General features: G+C 39.1%; 1 protein-coding gene across 6 annotated transcripts in view; it reads right to left on the reverse strand.

Annotated features, from left to right (window-relative positions):
* LOC134204733 (calbindin-32) overlaps positions 1–17117 on the reverse strand; it is a 277167-nt gene that overhangs the window by 56418 nt on the left and 203632 nt on the right. For all 6 annotated transcript variants that reach the window (XM_062679534.1, XM_062679533.1, XM_062679535.1 and 3 more), the window contains 2 exons: positions 6049–6135; positions 5712–5768 (listed from right to left, as the gene is read on the reverse strand). In XM_062679534.1, coding sequence (XP_062535518.1) covers positions 5712–5768; positions 6049–6135 — 144 coding nt within the window. The remainder of the gene's footprint in view (positions 1–5711; positions 5769–6048; positions 6136–17117) is intronic.

Below are 17117 nucleotides of genomic sequence, written 5' to 3' on the forward strand. Positions count from 1 at the left end.
CTCACATCTTATTGATCAATTTTCATATTCCTTTTGCTGCTTTTCACTTCTCATTTCCCAAGCGAAATATCACGCTTATTACTTCTCACTACTTGCTTCTCACTTTTCAATTATCACATCTCACTACGCACTTTTTACTACTTGCGTATCGCTTCTCATTTTTCAATACCTATTCTCACTTCTCGCATCGCCCACTTTACTTGTTACTTTCCATGTCCCAAATTCCAGATCACAATTCTTATATGCTTATAAAATTATTTAGTGCTTTACAGTGTAATTTTTGAATTAAATTTTCTCTCTTTCTATTTGTTACTTCTCATATTCCATCACTCATAACTTCTCACTCATCATCCTTATCAAACTATATGAGAAGAAGGAGGGACAATATGCCCTAGTTTAGTAAAAACTGCTTTAATGTCTTAGCTGTGACGATTTTCATGTTTTTTTTTTACCACATGCATGTTTAACTGTTAAACAATATAGCTAACTGATGCCATCTAAAAATTATAGAAAATCACAATCATATTGATAATATTCACATTACAAAGAAGTGGTGATATTCGGAAAACTAATGAGGAAAAACGCCTTCTAGCTGGCAGTTATTAAAAAACATCGCATCACGCGTCAGCCAATCAGCATTCTGGTTTGAACAGTGCGTGGAGACGCGTAGTACATTGTAACTAAGTCTCCCTAGGGCGTTAGGCCTCGCCGAAATATTAGATGTTTCATCAAAATGAGGAAAATTTTAAGACACTTTTTTTGCCTAATCTACAAAATTTTAGGTCAAGTTTTACTACGACCATGAAAAAAATCTGATAAATAGGGGAAAATACCCAAATAGCGTTTTGCCTTTGAGGGGCGTTTTGGTGCATTTTCCCCGACATCCACAGCCAAGCATGTCGTTTTAGCCTACTTGCAAAGTGTTTCTAAAATTATTCCAGAAATCGTTGTGGATTAGCTGGGATCAAAGTAGATTGTTAAACGGAGTGGATGTTGAAAAAAAGCAGCCATTTTTTATCTTTTTTATGTGCTTTTTGGCCCTTGGACTATGTATATTTAAATTAAAAGATTTTCGAAAGTGAAATTTGTAAAAAGAAATACAACATAGTAGTGACGCGGCGTGGCCATCACTTGGAACGCCGCAAAAACTTCCTTAAACTCACCGCATCCCATTGGATCAGCGTATACGTGTTAACCGTTTAGATTTGTACTACCGAAGCCGAACGTCAAGAAAGCTGTCGCCATCCCGACTGAGAACATCCACTATGAAATATCAGTGGCTTCGAGCTTGAAGCGAATGAGGAATCCAGAAAGAGTGAATTCACCACGGATTGGATGAAGCGTTGCTGACAGGATCGCGGTGTGCGATTTAATCACGCGTTGACGAATCTCTTCCAGCGCTATGAAGCCGGATTCCAGATTTAATTTAATGAAATTGTTTAAATTTGTCACACTATAATTTCTTTTCAAAATTAAATACGTGCTGGATTGAAGAATCTGGAAGTTTGTTTATGGATCCATTATCCAATTGATAATGGTAGCTATGGGGCTTATTGTTAGTAAAAGTGACCTCGGACTGGTCATGAAATACCAGGCAGTCTGAAATGGGTCACCGGAGCTGCAATAGACCCAGTACTTTCTAACTCCCGAATGAAAACTGACTTTTCAAACAGACAGCGTTCTACCATAACATAACTGCCAGACAGTGGGGGTGGGATTGTACGCACGCATTTAAAGTGTTTATTGAAATGTTTGTTTTATTATGAAAAAGTAGTAAAGGTAACTTTTTGATAACTTAGCTCAATCTTTACTAATTTGTTCTTCCTGGCATATGCTAAGGTTCGTTGAGAAAATGTTTTTATCTAGTGAAAAACCTTAAGAGCTTTAATTTTATCAAAAGGAATAATAACAATCTTTTTTTAATATGAATTAGGTGATCATAAAATTGGTTTAGACGTTAGTTGCCATCGGTGTTGTAACTTGATTCAGTCTATTAACCCACAAATTGTGATGGCTCGAATTAGTTGACTTTCGATTCTTGACTTGACTTCCGAGGTTCCGATCATAGTGCACGTGTTTTTTCATCGAAAAATCAAAACTGCTAAGCGTCTGTACTGCCCATGATTTCATAGTTGACGTAACAACCAGCACCATCGATGTTGAGAAAACGCATTTTTATTATTTTACCCGAATCATCATATCAATCAACAAAATACATGAGCTATAATCTGTCTAAATGGACAATATTAGTAGTTATTTTAAGGCCGCGGGGAATTAATTATTATTCCTTTAATTGAAGTGGTCAAAATATGCATACGACAGTTTATGCGATCAAACAAACGTTTTGTGAAATGTTTGTTCCCATAACATGGCGTAAAAACCAGGCTACTACGTGTGGTTATATAGCGCTAAAGAATAATTGTAGTTAGTTGAAATCTTTTGAAAAGTTCGAGTGCCCGGGAAAGGTTTTTCAGATAGCTCTTTCCGTGAAAATTAAAATTATGTGGTAAAGATAAAATGTGTGGAAGAGTTCGTGTAGCAAAGAATTTAACCAGTACCGTACGGGGATTTTTGCACTATTACAGCATTAGAATGGTTCTGTTACAAGTGTGCAAGCAGTTTCCGTTTTCTTGTATTGGTCAAAGCCCTCGTTCCAACCAAATTTTAAGCAAAAATGGTGTCAATCCCTATTTTAAAATACCCGAGTAGACGAGGATTAGAAGTAAATCAATCGTGATTAGATTGCAAAATGAGATATGGGCCTGATTTATATGTAGGATATAAAAGCACAAAATATCAGACGACAATATCCAAATTTGTTCTGAAATATCATGAGGTAATCAGTTAATGGTATTTGGATGAAGTGATTAATATTTCGAGCTATTAGTTTGTTTTTATCCATAACACATCTTGATATTTAAATAACACTTCGGTGTATTTTTTTTGTTGATATTTCTGTCTGCTCTTTTGAATCTTACTTCAAAGTCCATATCATGTTTTATAATTCAGTTCTGTCCAAGTAAGGTAATGCAAAACATGAATAAGAATTACATTGCAATTGTAAAAACTAACCCGGTAAATGTGCTCGAATTATACATACCAATATTATCAAGCTGAGGTACAAATAAAAAACCGTTTAACACGCACTAATTCTTATGTGTTAAGTCCTCAGTGGCAGACCTCTCCTGTCACGCAAAAAATGAAGCTAGATTTTGGCTCTGATATGCACTTTTAGAAAATACCCATAAATTACTACACTTCAGAGGAGAAATGGGGATTTAGATAAGTATGATTTCCCATACACAATTTTGATATGCTTCTAAAAAATAGGAACACAAATTGCTAATCATTGCGTTACATAATTAATGTATTTTCATTCTTCTTTTATATTATACTTCCTTTTGAATGATCGCGATTGTTGTAAATCAAAACTTTTGGCGACAATATTTATCAAACAAACATTATTTTATTGATTCAAAAGAATGTAAACGTTTATCTCCAGAGCTACACCTCGATGGATGAAAGCTTATTGTGTCGGATTATACCGTGGATTTCACAAGAAATGCTTACTTTAGCAGGAACTAACATATAAATTTTTGATTACAAAATCTGTTACGCCCAAATCATAAAGTAGTCCTGAAATACGACAAAGTAAAACGAAAACCTATGTTGTGCTTAACTAGTGGATTGTGAATGTCGAAACAATATGAGACAGGTTTTTGCTCCATATTGCAGCATGTAATGGAGGTATGTCCACTTATGCGATCAAATGACCATTTTTCTAAAAACAATTATCGCTATAACTCGAATGTTTCCGAACAAAACATGTTTTTTTATGGAGCATATGTATATCCGTACGAAGAATCCGTATCCGCAAAAAAGTGTGTTCTGGTCATTTTGGCTTATACGTCAACTATGTGATCATGGGCAGTGTACGTGTCTTACATCGTGAGGGTGTCAGGCCATTTGGCTGAATGCCGTTTGGCCGAATGCCATTTGGCCGAATGCCGTTTGGCCGAACGGGTCGTTTGGCCGAATGCCGTTTGGCCGAATAGTTAAAAAAATGACCTCATTTTACAAGTGGTCCTTCTTTACTTCCTTTTCTTTCTTCCTTCCCCCTTCTTGCTTTTTCCTTCTTCCTTCCTTTTTCTTTCTTCTTTTTTTAATCCTCTATCTTCTTTCTTCCTTCTTCCTTCTTTCTTCCTTCTTCGTTATTCCTTCATTCTTCTTTTTTATTCCTTCTTCTTTCTTCCTTCTTCCTTCTTCCTTCTCCTTTCTTCCTTCTTCCTTCTTCCTTCTTCCTTCTTCCTTCTTCCTTTATCCTTCTTCCTTCTTCCTCCTTCTTTCTTCTTCCTCCTTCTTTCTTCTTCCTTCCTCTTTCTTCTTTCTTCCTCTTCCTTCTTCTTTCTCCCTTCTTCCTTCTTCCTTCTTCCTTCTTCTTTCTTCCTTCTTCCTTCTCCTTTCTTCCTTCTTCCTTCTTCCTTCTTCCTTCTTCCTTTTTCCTTCTTCCTTCTTCCTTTTTCCGTCTTCCTTCTTCTTTCTTCCTTCTTCCTTCTTCCTTCTTCCTTCTTCCTTCTTCCTTCTTCCTTCTTCCTTCTTCCTTCTTCCTTCTTTCTTCTTCCTTCTTCTTTCTTCCTTCTTCCTTATTCCTTCTTCTTTCTTTCTACTTCCTTCTTCCTTCTTCCTTCTTCCTTCTTCCTTCTTCCTTCTTCCTTCTTCCTTCTTCCTTCTTCATTCTTCCTTCTTCCTTCTTCCTTCTTCCTTCTTCCTTCTTCTTTCTTCCTTCTTCCTTCTTCCTTCTTCCTTCCACGACGCCACGACGCCAACGTCATCCTACGAATCCGAGTGACTTACAGTTCCATGTTCACAGCTGCTTATCGTAATCCCTTTTAACTAATTTTATTTGCTAATTACCTAAAACATCAATTCATCTTTTAGACTAGTTATCTCGTGTTTGATCAACACTGCCATTCATACATATTTGATTTGATACACTTTTAGTTATTAATAATTAAAACATTCCAATTTCTAGCCAGCAATCCTCTAGCTGTTATGATTTTTCCACTGGTTGAATTGAATCATGCAGGAACTACCATTTTTTTTCAACCTAAACTAAACTTATCCTAAATAATACTAAGAGTATCAGAAGGTAATCGACACACTCAAAATGAATGAGTCTACCGGGAGTTTTCCATCTCACTGAACATATATTCATATCATCGCAAAACAAAGAAATACAGCACCACTCTCGTCGCTTTTTTTTGCTAACACGCGTGATCACTGGTGAAAAACATCACAAAAATAAGAAACAAACCAAACTTTCATTGCTTTGTTTTTGATGGGATGGAAATAGGAGCTATAAGATGAAGTGCCGAGCCGTTCCCCTATTTATTACCTACGTTAAGCATTTAAAGAAAGCCTCATTGGTCATATGAAGGCAGCAGCGTAGTCTGTGGCTAAATGCTGTGCTGTGCTCGTCCACATCACCTTTAGATTTCTACTCTTATTTCACTCCAACTCTCGATATAATATTAAGATCTTAACCCTCACATCAGCTTCAATTTCATTAAATAGATCACTTAAAATCCTCACAAAGTCTGTGATGAAGTAGAAAGTATCCTAAAATCCGCCACAATCTCTGCTCCACCTCCCCATCGTCAAACACCTTCAGGGAGACTTTGATTGGTTTTACCGGTTTTTTGGACAATTACCTTTAGTTCATCTGCCTCGATGTAACCACTGTTGTCCGAATCGTATTCCCTCCAGATCTGCAATCCGATGCCGAGAAATTTGCGGAGAAGAGAAAATAAAAAAGAAAAGTATGAATCGAGAGGCAAAGTTTTCCATCCATATAAGCTTCAATTGAGGATGATTGGAGTTCGGTTTCCAATCCCCCCTTCGGGCACAATCATTGCAGTAATCGAATACCTAGGAATGCTCAATAAAAGAGAAAATTCCGGATTGAGAGAAAACGTTTAAGCTTTATGAAACGACGAGATGCTTCCAATCAAGGGTCTTTAGAGATCGAATTTGAATCTAATTACTCACCTTCATGAATTCCACGCTCGATTCCAGCGGGTTGTCGAATCGGAACAGTAGCAGAAAGTTTTCCTCCATCGGCAGAAGTTGGGCGAGCTGTTTGTGTGTGTATGTGCAGCAAGAGAAAACCGGAAGTTAGAACAAACGATTAGTTTCGAAGCACAGCAACGGGACAAGCATCCTAATTACAATTGCCTAATCTTCCTTTGTAATTGGATTTTGAGGGGAAGGAAACAATTTAACTGGAAGTAATGCGATTACTCAAAGTTCAGAAGTATGATGGCGATGGATTTCGCTTGGCAAATGTAGCATCAAATTACCTATGTCAGATTTATTAGATTTTAAGAATGTAAATGTAGAATTTGTGTAAAGTTTTAACATATACCAAACATCAAAAACCCTATAAAATCATTGCATAAGAATATAAGATTATGCATGATTCTTATACAATAGCTTTACAAAAACTTTTCTTTTTCTTGTATACAAATCTTAAAGCTTTCTATATATGATCTACTTTTACACAAAATTTAAGGAATTATTGATGGGGTGTGGATATGGCTACATATGCCTTATACTCTTGTCCTTTTTCTAGGTTGTAGAGAGCTAACGATCTAATAATCTGCTGCTACTTTTTGACATAGTAAGCAGTCTGAACTAATAAAGTAGATGTACATAATCAAATTCTGAGTTGAGTGTCTATACATTAAGCTTATTAAGATTAGAAATTGCTTGAACAAGTATCGAAAACTATAAGGGTCAATTATCGCCTATGTGATTCATAGAAACAACGTATTTATGATCTATAACTCAAGTGCTATGGTGGTCTATCCAATAGTGCAAATGTGAGTTTCGAACCCAGCAAAATTCTTACAGTTCACCGCCACCCGCATAACTCTACGTGTGGCAGGCGAGCTGCGACTTTCGTCGCTATCATTTTCAAGGGACACACAAATGTTCATCTGAAACGTGACTGGAATGGTGGCTGCAGCTGATGCAGCTTTTAGCGGAGAAGAAATGGGACAACCGATTTTCTTGGCATTGGTTCGGCTGGGAAATTCCCAACGACGGCAGTTGGCGCAAATAGAACCGAGAATGAAACATTGGCAAAACGGAAATACATCTTCCGAAAGCGCCTCACGGAAGTACGAAAAAGGGGAATGATTTTTTCCTCGTTGGTTCTTGGTGACGGAGAGGGAATTATTCATGAAAATTGGATGTCTAAACGATTTCGAATTGTCACATTTAAATAAACGCATTAAAAGGCAACGAGAAATGGATGAACGTATGCTTGCTAACATGATAACTTTCTACATAGTTAAATGCGAGTAATATTACTCAACTCAGTTACGATAAATGGACAGATGAAGTTCGTGTTTATCACACTAAAGCGAAAGCAAACGATTGTATTGAGATCCAAGAAAGGCATCATAACCGTTGAGAGGATTAATCTGTTTTTGATAGCAAGAAAATTATTAAGCTCTATTAGTGGATGTCTTCACCTGTCATAAGACGAATTTAGTACCTTCTATTTCATTTGATTCCATGCGTGCTGGGATTAAATGAACCGTTTGTTTGAGAAACTGCATATGTAACATTTTTGACCAAAATGAGATTTTTATATACATATTCTGAATCCTCGTCCAAAAATACGTATTCTGGCAAAAAATACGAGAAAAAAATTTTTGTTCAGGAATTCTTTTCGTTTGTTTGAGAAACTACATATATATATTTTTTTTTTTATTCCTTTCTTTATTTGGTAGGCACTCTGTGTTACTTAACCGCTACTGTGCCGAGATCTACTGTGGTATTCTGCTGCCAGAATTCACACAGAATCTATTTTTAGATTTTTCCATTATTCATTGTTGTTGTCGTTGCTGGTCCGTCTCACCATGAGTCCATTGTGTCCATTTGTCCGTGTCGTGAATCCAATGATCGTTGCGCATTGTTCGGTTACCATTCATCCGGGTACGTTGGAGGAATGCCTCGGAGAAGAACAATTTGTCAGTCGTCATCAGGCAGTCGCAACGGTATGGGCGCTCCCCAATACGCCACCGTGTAGGCTGCGCATCCGGCGACTGACGAGGGTTTCGTGGAGGGGCTGAGAATCGAACCCATGACCATTCGCTTGTGAGGCGAACGTGTAGCCAACTACGATACGGGACCCCCCCAAACCACATATATAAGTCCACGTACTTTGAAGAGCAATTCTAGATTGCTTTGAGAATAGGTCGTATGTACAAACGAGAGATTCTCTTTGATCACGCTCTCTTTCGCTAATATATCGGCTAGTTTCGCATGTTTTGCTACATTTTCACTTCAGCATGATAGACAAAGCTATTGTCTTCGGATATCTGCCAAAAAAATCGAAGCAAGCTTTTGTATAGTTTCGTAATAATCGAAAGAGAATAGATCCAAAGAGAGGCTCTCTTTTGCACATACGACCTATTTTCAAAGCACTCTAGAATTGTGGAGTACTGCTTACAATGAAAGTGCTCCAGGGTGTTGAGTTTTGCCGAAAACTATTGATCTGTATCGAAGAAATCGAAAGATTCGGTGCAAATTTGTTCGAAAACAGTTTTTTGTTGTTTTTTCGAAATAGTGTAAAATGGACTTATGCAGTTTCTCATACAAATGATTGAAATGGAATAGTACCAAACTCGTCTTATGAGTTATGGCAGGACTCATAGCATGTTTATCCCATGCATTAGATATTCTATCCGGTGTTCAATATAATCCATTTTTTACGTTCAGTTCGAGTTTTTGATGTTTTCGAAATTATTTTAAATTATCAGTTGAATATTTCCTTTTTCAGATTTGAAATTTCATCAAAATTCTTTGGGCGTTTTGAACATAGAATTTCTATGGCTACTTAATCGCCAGAATTTCAAATTTGTCATTGCAAAATCTAAAGCTCAAGTACAATATTGTTTTTTACGTATGACTTACGTCATTCTTTACTATACTGGGTGTCATTTAGATTTTTGCCTTTCTCGTACAACAAATTTGTACCGAAAGGCTATCATTTCACTCCAAAATCGAACTTTTTATAGAAGTCTCGGAGACCCATGATGTTATATACCAATCGACTCAGCTCGTCGAACTGAACAAATGTCTGTCTGTCCGTGTGTATGTGTTTGTGTGTGTTTGTACATGAAAACCGAAAAACATTAGTCAATTTTTCATATAGTAATTCTTAACTGATTTTCTCGCAACAAGTTGCATTCGACAGGGGACAAAGCCTTGTTGATAACGATCGACCATTGCGTTTAAAAGTTATTAAGAAAAAGGAATCGAACTATATAAGCGCCATATAAGGTTGGTGTCTTGGCTAAATGCGAGAAAGGCAGTATCACCACTCGGTGAATAAGGTTGGGTTTTAGAAATCGAGATCGTTACGCTGAAAGGGAAGATTTCGAACGTTACTAGCGCCTTTATCTTTCGATGGATTTTGAAAATTTATGTATCAATCGACTCGAATACTCTATAGGAATTTGCCAACTTCATAGAAACTTAAAATTATGAACGATAAGTTATTGAAAATTTTAATTCTTGTCGAAACCATCCAAAGTTTCATATGTAATTAATCCCGTGCATTCCTAACACGGACATCAGAATTATGTGAGTCACGGGCCTTCGGCTCCACCGCAAGATTTTCTTTGTGTATAAAAGAAGCAGTGCCTGCCGTGTGCGATTCATTACAATTTGTGACAGCAGCGCGTACTAACGTGCTTTTTGCTAGCGCATTTTTCGTTTCGTTCGTTTGTTCGTTGTGTTTACCTACACAGCATGCAGTCGCCAGTGGGGGAGCTGCTGGTGGGTCTGCGATTAAGCGATTAATGAAAGAAGAGGGCGCAATTTTTTTTGTCATTGTCTGTGCTTGATGATGGTAGGAATGGGCGTTTTTCGAAAAAATATGGATACTGCAGGATCGATGTTTTTATTTGGACTGGTCATCCACGGAAAGTGATTGGTTTCATAATTCATTTGATACCGGGATGAGTACGGGTCTTGGCATATGACTGACCATATGTTAAGGTCACTAAAGTCATTATTTTCGGAAAATGGTCACTAATATCACTATTTTTGCATCCCCTATTGTATAAAAGCTCAAAATAAAAATCATTTGTATCTAGTATCTACTTATTATCATCAACCAAATGTGAATTTGGTGGCAAAATATAACATTTGGGAAATATGCTCTTTGGAGTCAAGCTTGTTGTAAAATTCGTGAGGTTAGGTACGTCCGATTCATGTAAACTATGAAATTATTAAAAGCGACCTAGAGTATAGAGTACAGAATTGAGGCATAGTGGGACCTGAACCATATCTACTGGTGAGCCTTAAGGTCACTCCTCACGGAATCCATGTTTCAAAGCGCTCACGTTGCTTCCGTATCGAGTGGTGTGCCCTCGAAAACGTGAGCACTTTGAGGAGTGTCCTTAATACCCTCCGGTGGCTAGGATAGTGGTCAGTTTTAGTTTCCTCACAAGGTAACGTCTATGTCGAGCAATGCTTCTCAACGTCGTCAGGGTGAATAATGTACGATAAGGACAACGATTACAGAAAGTTGTTCATGATTAAAATTGTTTATGATTGTTAAATCCGCCTTACGGTCATTCAGGATAAAAGTCTCGAAAGAAAAAAAATTGTAAAAGAGTTAAGTCAGAAGTAATTCTGGCACAAGGCAGGCTAAATGCGTTTTGACCTTGCGTAAAAAACAGGTTTTGTAAAAAAATGAGTTGCGAAACAAGTGCAAAGGTCGTGAAAAAATGTTTGATTACTGGGCAAAAAAAATGTGAAACTGATCCGGCGCTGCTCATTTTTGCTAATGAGGGTCATTTTTATTGTACTAAAATCCAATTACTTCACCTCCGTTTAACTCCTAGGTTAACACTTACTATGGTGGTATAAAAATCACCATTGCTTCACCACGCTCATTCGATTTTTTATCATGTTCTGAGTTTCCTCCGGAATTTGGATAATGACTTATTTGGATCAAAAATGTCTAGCGACTATGTGAATCTACCTGCGTGAAAAAGGACTCTGATGAGATTTGTAAAGAACATGTGCGTATGAAAAAGCTCGCTAATAAAATTGCGCAAAAAAGGATCATGGTGTCAGTCAAAACTTCTAAATGAAACTTTTTAAGAAATACCACATTTTCATAAAGAGATTCTGTTTATTAAAACCCAGATTAATCCACCTAGCGGCGATGATGCCTTTCTCGTGCATCGTAAAATGTTCTGAAAAAATCACATAAGAAAGGTCAAAAAAGCACTTTAGGGGAATAGATCGCATATTTTCTATCATTTGGCATGTTTTTGCATTAATTACTATTCATTGCCACCATTCTTGAAAAAAAAAAATTTTTTTCGTTTTTGATTTTTTTTCCAAGGGGAAAAAACAATGATTTTTCAATAATTGCGAAATGCAATGTCCGATCGAGCCAATTTTCAATAGCAAACAATGGGACCGCATTCCCCGTCGAATGCAACTTGCGAGTAATGCTAAGTTCCACAAAGTGTGTCTACAAAATTTGTACACATACACACATACACACACACATACACACACTCCTAGAGATTAGGAATAGCGGACGAAAATGGAAGGCGAAGGACTTCGACAAGGATCTCTTTATCGAATCACTTCGAGCAGACAGCGGCGCTACAAATCTCGATGCAGATGAGCTGACAGAAACTCTTGCGAGGGCATGCGATGCGACGATGCCAAGGAGACTGGAGCCAAGGAGAAGCCGGAGGCTTAATTACTGGTGGAACGAAACTCTTGCTAGTCTTCGTGCTGCGTGTCTCAGAGCCAGAAGACGCTTTCAGAGAGCAAGGTCTGAAACAGTCAGAGAGGAGCGTAAGATATTCTTCCGTGAAGCTAGATCGGCCTTCAAACGGGAGATTAAAGTCAGCCAATCTAACTGCTTCAAGGAGTTGTGCCGGGAAGCTGACGCTGATCCTTGGGGCAATGCTTATCGGGTCGTAACAGCGAGGATCAGGGGTCCAGCGACACCAGCGGAAATGTGTCCTGACAAGCTGAAGATCATCGTTGACGGTCTCTTCCCGCAGCATGATTCTACGATGTGGCCGCATACACCGTACGCAGATGAAGACGGAGTAACCATTGTAGGTATGCAAGTCTCCAACGACGAGCTGTCATCAGTGGCGAATCTGCCTAACTTTCCGGATAGGTGGAAGATCCAGAAACTAGTGCTGCTGCCGAAACCAGGGAAACCGCCGGAGAATCCAGCATCGTATAGGCCCATATGCCTGCTGGATACACTGGGGAAGCTTCTGGAAAGGATTATCCTTAATCGGCTGACGCAGTTCACTAAGGGCGAGACTGGCTTATCGGAAAAGCAGTTCGGATTTCGAAAAGGCAGATCGACGGTGGATGCAATCAGGACGGTCATTGAAGTTTCAGAGAGAGCGGCCAAGAAGAAGATGCGTGGCAATCGATTCTGCGCTGTAGTAACGATTGACGTCAAAAACGCTTTTAACAGTGCCAGCTGGGAGGCCATCGCCGCAGCGTTGCACGGTATGCGGGTTCCTGACTACTTGTGTAGAATCCTTGAAAGTTACTTCCAGAACCGGATCCTGGTTTACGAAACGAATTCGGGGCAGAAGTCGATTAGGGTTACGGCAGGTGTTCCGCAAGGTTTCATACTAGGCCCAACGCTGTGGAACATTATGTACAATGGAGTTCTAAAACTGAAGTTGCCCAAAGGCGTGAAGATCTTCGGATTCGCGGACGATGTCGTCCTTACAATAACCGGAGAGTCGTTGGAAGAAGTAGAAATGTTGGTGGCGGAAACGACCGACGCAGTTGAAAACTGGATGAACGGAGTCAAGCTGCAGCTAGCTTACCACAAAACAGAAGTGATGCTGGTTAGCAACTGTCGAGAGATCCAGCGGATCCAGATTACCGTAGGAGGGCACAACATACCGTCCGTGCGGGCTTTGAGGCATCTAGGAGTGATGATCGACGACCGGTTGAATTTCAACACCCATGTGGACTATTCCTGCGAAAACGCGGCTAAAATGGTCAGTGCGTTTGCAAGGATCATGCCGAACGTGGGTGGTCCTAAAAGCAGCAGTAGACGTCTTCTGGCAGCAGTATCATCCTCGATACTGAGGTACGGAGCTCCAGCCTGGGGAGCTGCGCTCAAGACGAAACGTAACCGCAGAAAGTTGAACAGCGTGTTTCGCCTTATGGCCGTTCGAGTCGCGAGTGCGTACCGAACCATTTCCTTGGAGGCAGTTTGCGTTATCGCAGGGATGATTCCAATCTGCATAACCCTAGCAGAGGATATCGAGTGTTACCAACGGAGAGATACCAGAAATGTGAGGAAGACGGTGAAACTGGACTCTATGGTGAAGTGGCAGCAGGAGTGGGACAATGCGGATAATGGAAGGTGGACCCATCGGCTCACCCCCAATGTGGCGACGTGGGTGAACAGGTGAGGTGAATTTTTACCTTACACAGTTCCTGTCCGGACACGGTTGTTTCGGCCAATATTTGCACCGGTGTGGCCATGCGTCCTCGCCATTCTGCCGGGCGTGTATCAACGTAGAGGAGACTCCAGAGCACGTCTTATTCGATTGTCCGAGGTTTGCGGAAGCACGTAGAGGAATGCCTGCCCTAAACGTGGACAACATCGCAGCGAATGTGTCACGATGAAGATACGTGGAATGCGGTAAGCAGAGTCGTGAGGCAAATAATGTCAGAGCTGCAGCGTAGATGGAGAAGGGACCAGCAAATAAGCGTCGGCTCGGAGTAAAAACCAGCATAGTGAGCAGTGTTTGGCCTCGGGTCGTCGGGGCGCCGGTGAACCGGAAGTCTTCTGCCAACCGGAATCGTCGGACCGACTTCGGCACTCGATCAGTCAACCTGCTGAAGAAAGAAGAAAGAAGAAGGAAGTGCTTTGGGTATGTGAGCACCGCCAGTGCGGACGTCATCCACCACCGGAACTGTCGGACCACCTCTGCAACCCGAAGACGAAGTCGGCGCAATGCGCGAAAGCGTCCCCTGCGATAGCCGCCAGTAGTCGGGGCACCATCAGCGCGGAAGTTTCCTTCACCGGAACTGGTGGACCACCCTCGACGCCGGGGGAAGTCAGGAGGATTCGAGTGAGGAAGTTTGCGGCACGACCGCCGAGGGATCGAGACAACGTAGCAGTGGATCTCAGCAAGCCAGTCGGCGAACTAGCCTAAGCTAGGGGCCGGAATTTTAGAAGAAGTGCATGTGCACAGACACTTTCCCATCCCCGATGATCGTGAGAACGTGGCCAGCGCCATTATCGACCATCCAAAAATACTAGGTAGAGCTCTCGAACTGTGCACATTGAGGTTGGAGAGCAAATGCAATTGCGATTGTTTTGGTCGATCTCGGAGTAGCAACTATGAAAAGCACGATCATCATTTCTCTGAAAAAAGTCTGAAAATTTTATTAATAGAATTTTTAAACTTTAAATACTATCATCAATAAGAAATCTATAAATGCTCTGCATTTGCTTGAGTAAATAGGGGCTTAATATTTTTATTTTATTTATTTATCTTCATCTTCAGTGTTAACTGTACAGACTGGTTTAAAACTTATATGCTAACTTAAAATTTGCCTTAATCTAGTTTTGAATATCGTTCTGCTACAATTAAAATCGAATCAATCAATGTCGTTGAGGAGGTTGAAGCAACGTTCCGACGGGTGGTTTTGCCCAAACATTGTGGAGTGTCGGACAGACTGGAAGAGCTGACGTTGGCGGGAGCGACGGGCTGGGACATGAAAGTTAACTTGCTGCAAGAGCTCAGGGCAGTCCACGTGGTTGTTTATAATGTCAAATGCAAAAACCCTCTGCAAATCTCCACGTCGTTGTCGAAGGGTTTCCTGAAAGGATTATCCCACGGCAATCGCCTGAGGGCAAAACGAACAAAACTGCGTTGGACCCTTTCGATTCGCGTCATCTGGATTTCGTGATAGGGTGCCCAGACCTGCACAGCATATTCGAGTATGCTTCGCACGAGGCAGCAATACAGGCTTTTCAGGGTGTAAACGTCATCAAAATAGTTACAGACAAAGCTATTCTAATTATGTATTTAATCATTAGTTTTATTTCCATAAGTATTTTAATAAACAAATTAATAATTCTACACAGCATACCTATACCTATAATCAAACTCCATAGATCCAAAAGTTAAATTAAACATAAATTTAACAATCTAAATAAAACAAATATAATAGGTAGATTTTTAAATCTTAAAAAACGACAAAGGAATATCGGGATTCGAATAGCATTGCGTAGGAAAAAGAGTTGGATTTTCGTGTAGATTATGTAAATGAAAATTATCAGGACATTGCAAGTAAATAATAATATTACTCTGAATGATTATATACAATTTAAATTTGGTCATAGTAAAGCCTGGTGCTAAATACGCAATAAGAACTGTTCAGTTCATAAAGAGGACACTTTGTATTGTCAATGTTTTCTAAATCTGTTTTCTTTTCGTTGAATATATTATCTGACCTTCTAGAAATGAAATCCAATTATCAACGAAACAATTCCAGATCAGAAATTTGTGATATTATTAACAATCACAATTTATTGAATTTTCAACAGCTCCAACCGTTTATATTCCGTTTTCGGGCAGCCACATGCTCTACTGTTTCTAGATATCGACAAAACATTGACAGTGTGTTTTTCCCGATCTTCTTGATGATTTTGTTGACATGCCGATTTATAATTTTCTTACAAACTGTCAATTTTGCTTATAAAAAAATCTGTTGGGAAGTTTATGTTTACGCGAAATTCAAGAAGCTTTGACAATAGGCGCCATTTTGTTTGATTTAAACTGTTTTATCTCTTTTTAGAAATTACAGTTGATTAACAGTGTATTATAATCTACGATAAAGCAAACTCTATCGAAATTTACCAATCTGACTGTGTAATATCGTTATGTAAAAGTGTCCTTTCAATAAACTGAACAGTCCTAACACAAAGAGGTTCAAACAATAAGAATCTAAAGACAATTGTAAGGAAAGAAAAGTTAGAAAGTGATAAAATGATGTTGAAAATTGGAAACTTGAGCACCTAAAGCCTTCCAATAACAATCCAAAAACTCTTTGTTCATTTTTAGTAGGTGCAGGCGATTAATCGACTTCCAGAGAGTAAACACACGTATCTCCATTTCTCCAGCATTTTGTTTAGTGGAATGTTGTCAATTGCTTATAAGACGAATTAGGATTGTTTTAGATTGTAACCCAATTTTCGACGTCCCGAGACACCGAAAACGAGCATGCTCATAATGTGAAAATACGTATCTTAAAGATACTATCAAGTTGTGGCATTCAATAAACAAATTTGTAATTTATTTAATTTATCTGAATTTTATTTGATTTTTACCTTTAAATTATCCCATTAATATTTATTTATTTGACCTAGATTTGATCGTTTCATTTTGACCGTCCAGAACTCGTAAAGTATGGACTATCGTAGGTTAGTCCATGTTAAGTACTATTTGCTTTGAATATCCTAAATATTTCGGTTTTGGATAATATAATTTAGCAGCCAAATTATATTGATTTCTTAAAGAAACATTTAAAAAAAATAAGCAACTGCAGTTGCTGAAATACCCCAGTCCTCCAAAATGGAAGAAGAACATATAGAATGATTCAATTAAAGCTGTTCAATAAATCAGGAATCCTCTTACACAATATCGGTTGGGAAAAGTGTGCCTTAATAACCGTGAAGTTTTGAAAACGAACTGTCACGATCTGGCCCTCCGCTTATTTAGTCTTTTGTACGTGATTTGAAATGGTGGGGTGTCCCAACATCTATGGGTTTCCTGGTCAATTTTTGTGCGATCGCATAGGGTTTCCAAACAACTTAAACTATGATAAATGAGGTTTTCTATAATTCAACATGATCCATTGCGCTCTTTATTTTTAAAAAGTAGTAGATAAAACGCAAAGATCGTATCATTATATTTGAGCGATGTGGGTCGCAATGCACAGTGGGAATAAAAGGGCCCGTAATGGTACTTATTTAGATGCCACTATTTTGTAGCTTCGAAAAATAA

This window comes from Armigeres subalbatus, unplaced genomic scaffold (assembly GCF_024139115.2).
Source record: "Armigeres subalbatus isolate Guangzhou_Male unplaced genomic scaffold, GZ_Asu_2 Contig857, whole genome shotgun sequence".
Lineage (NCBI taxonomy): Eukaryota > Metazoa > Arthropoda > Insecta > Diptera > Culicidae > Armigeres > Armigeres subalbatus.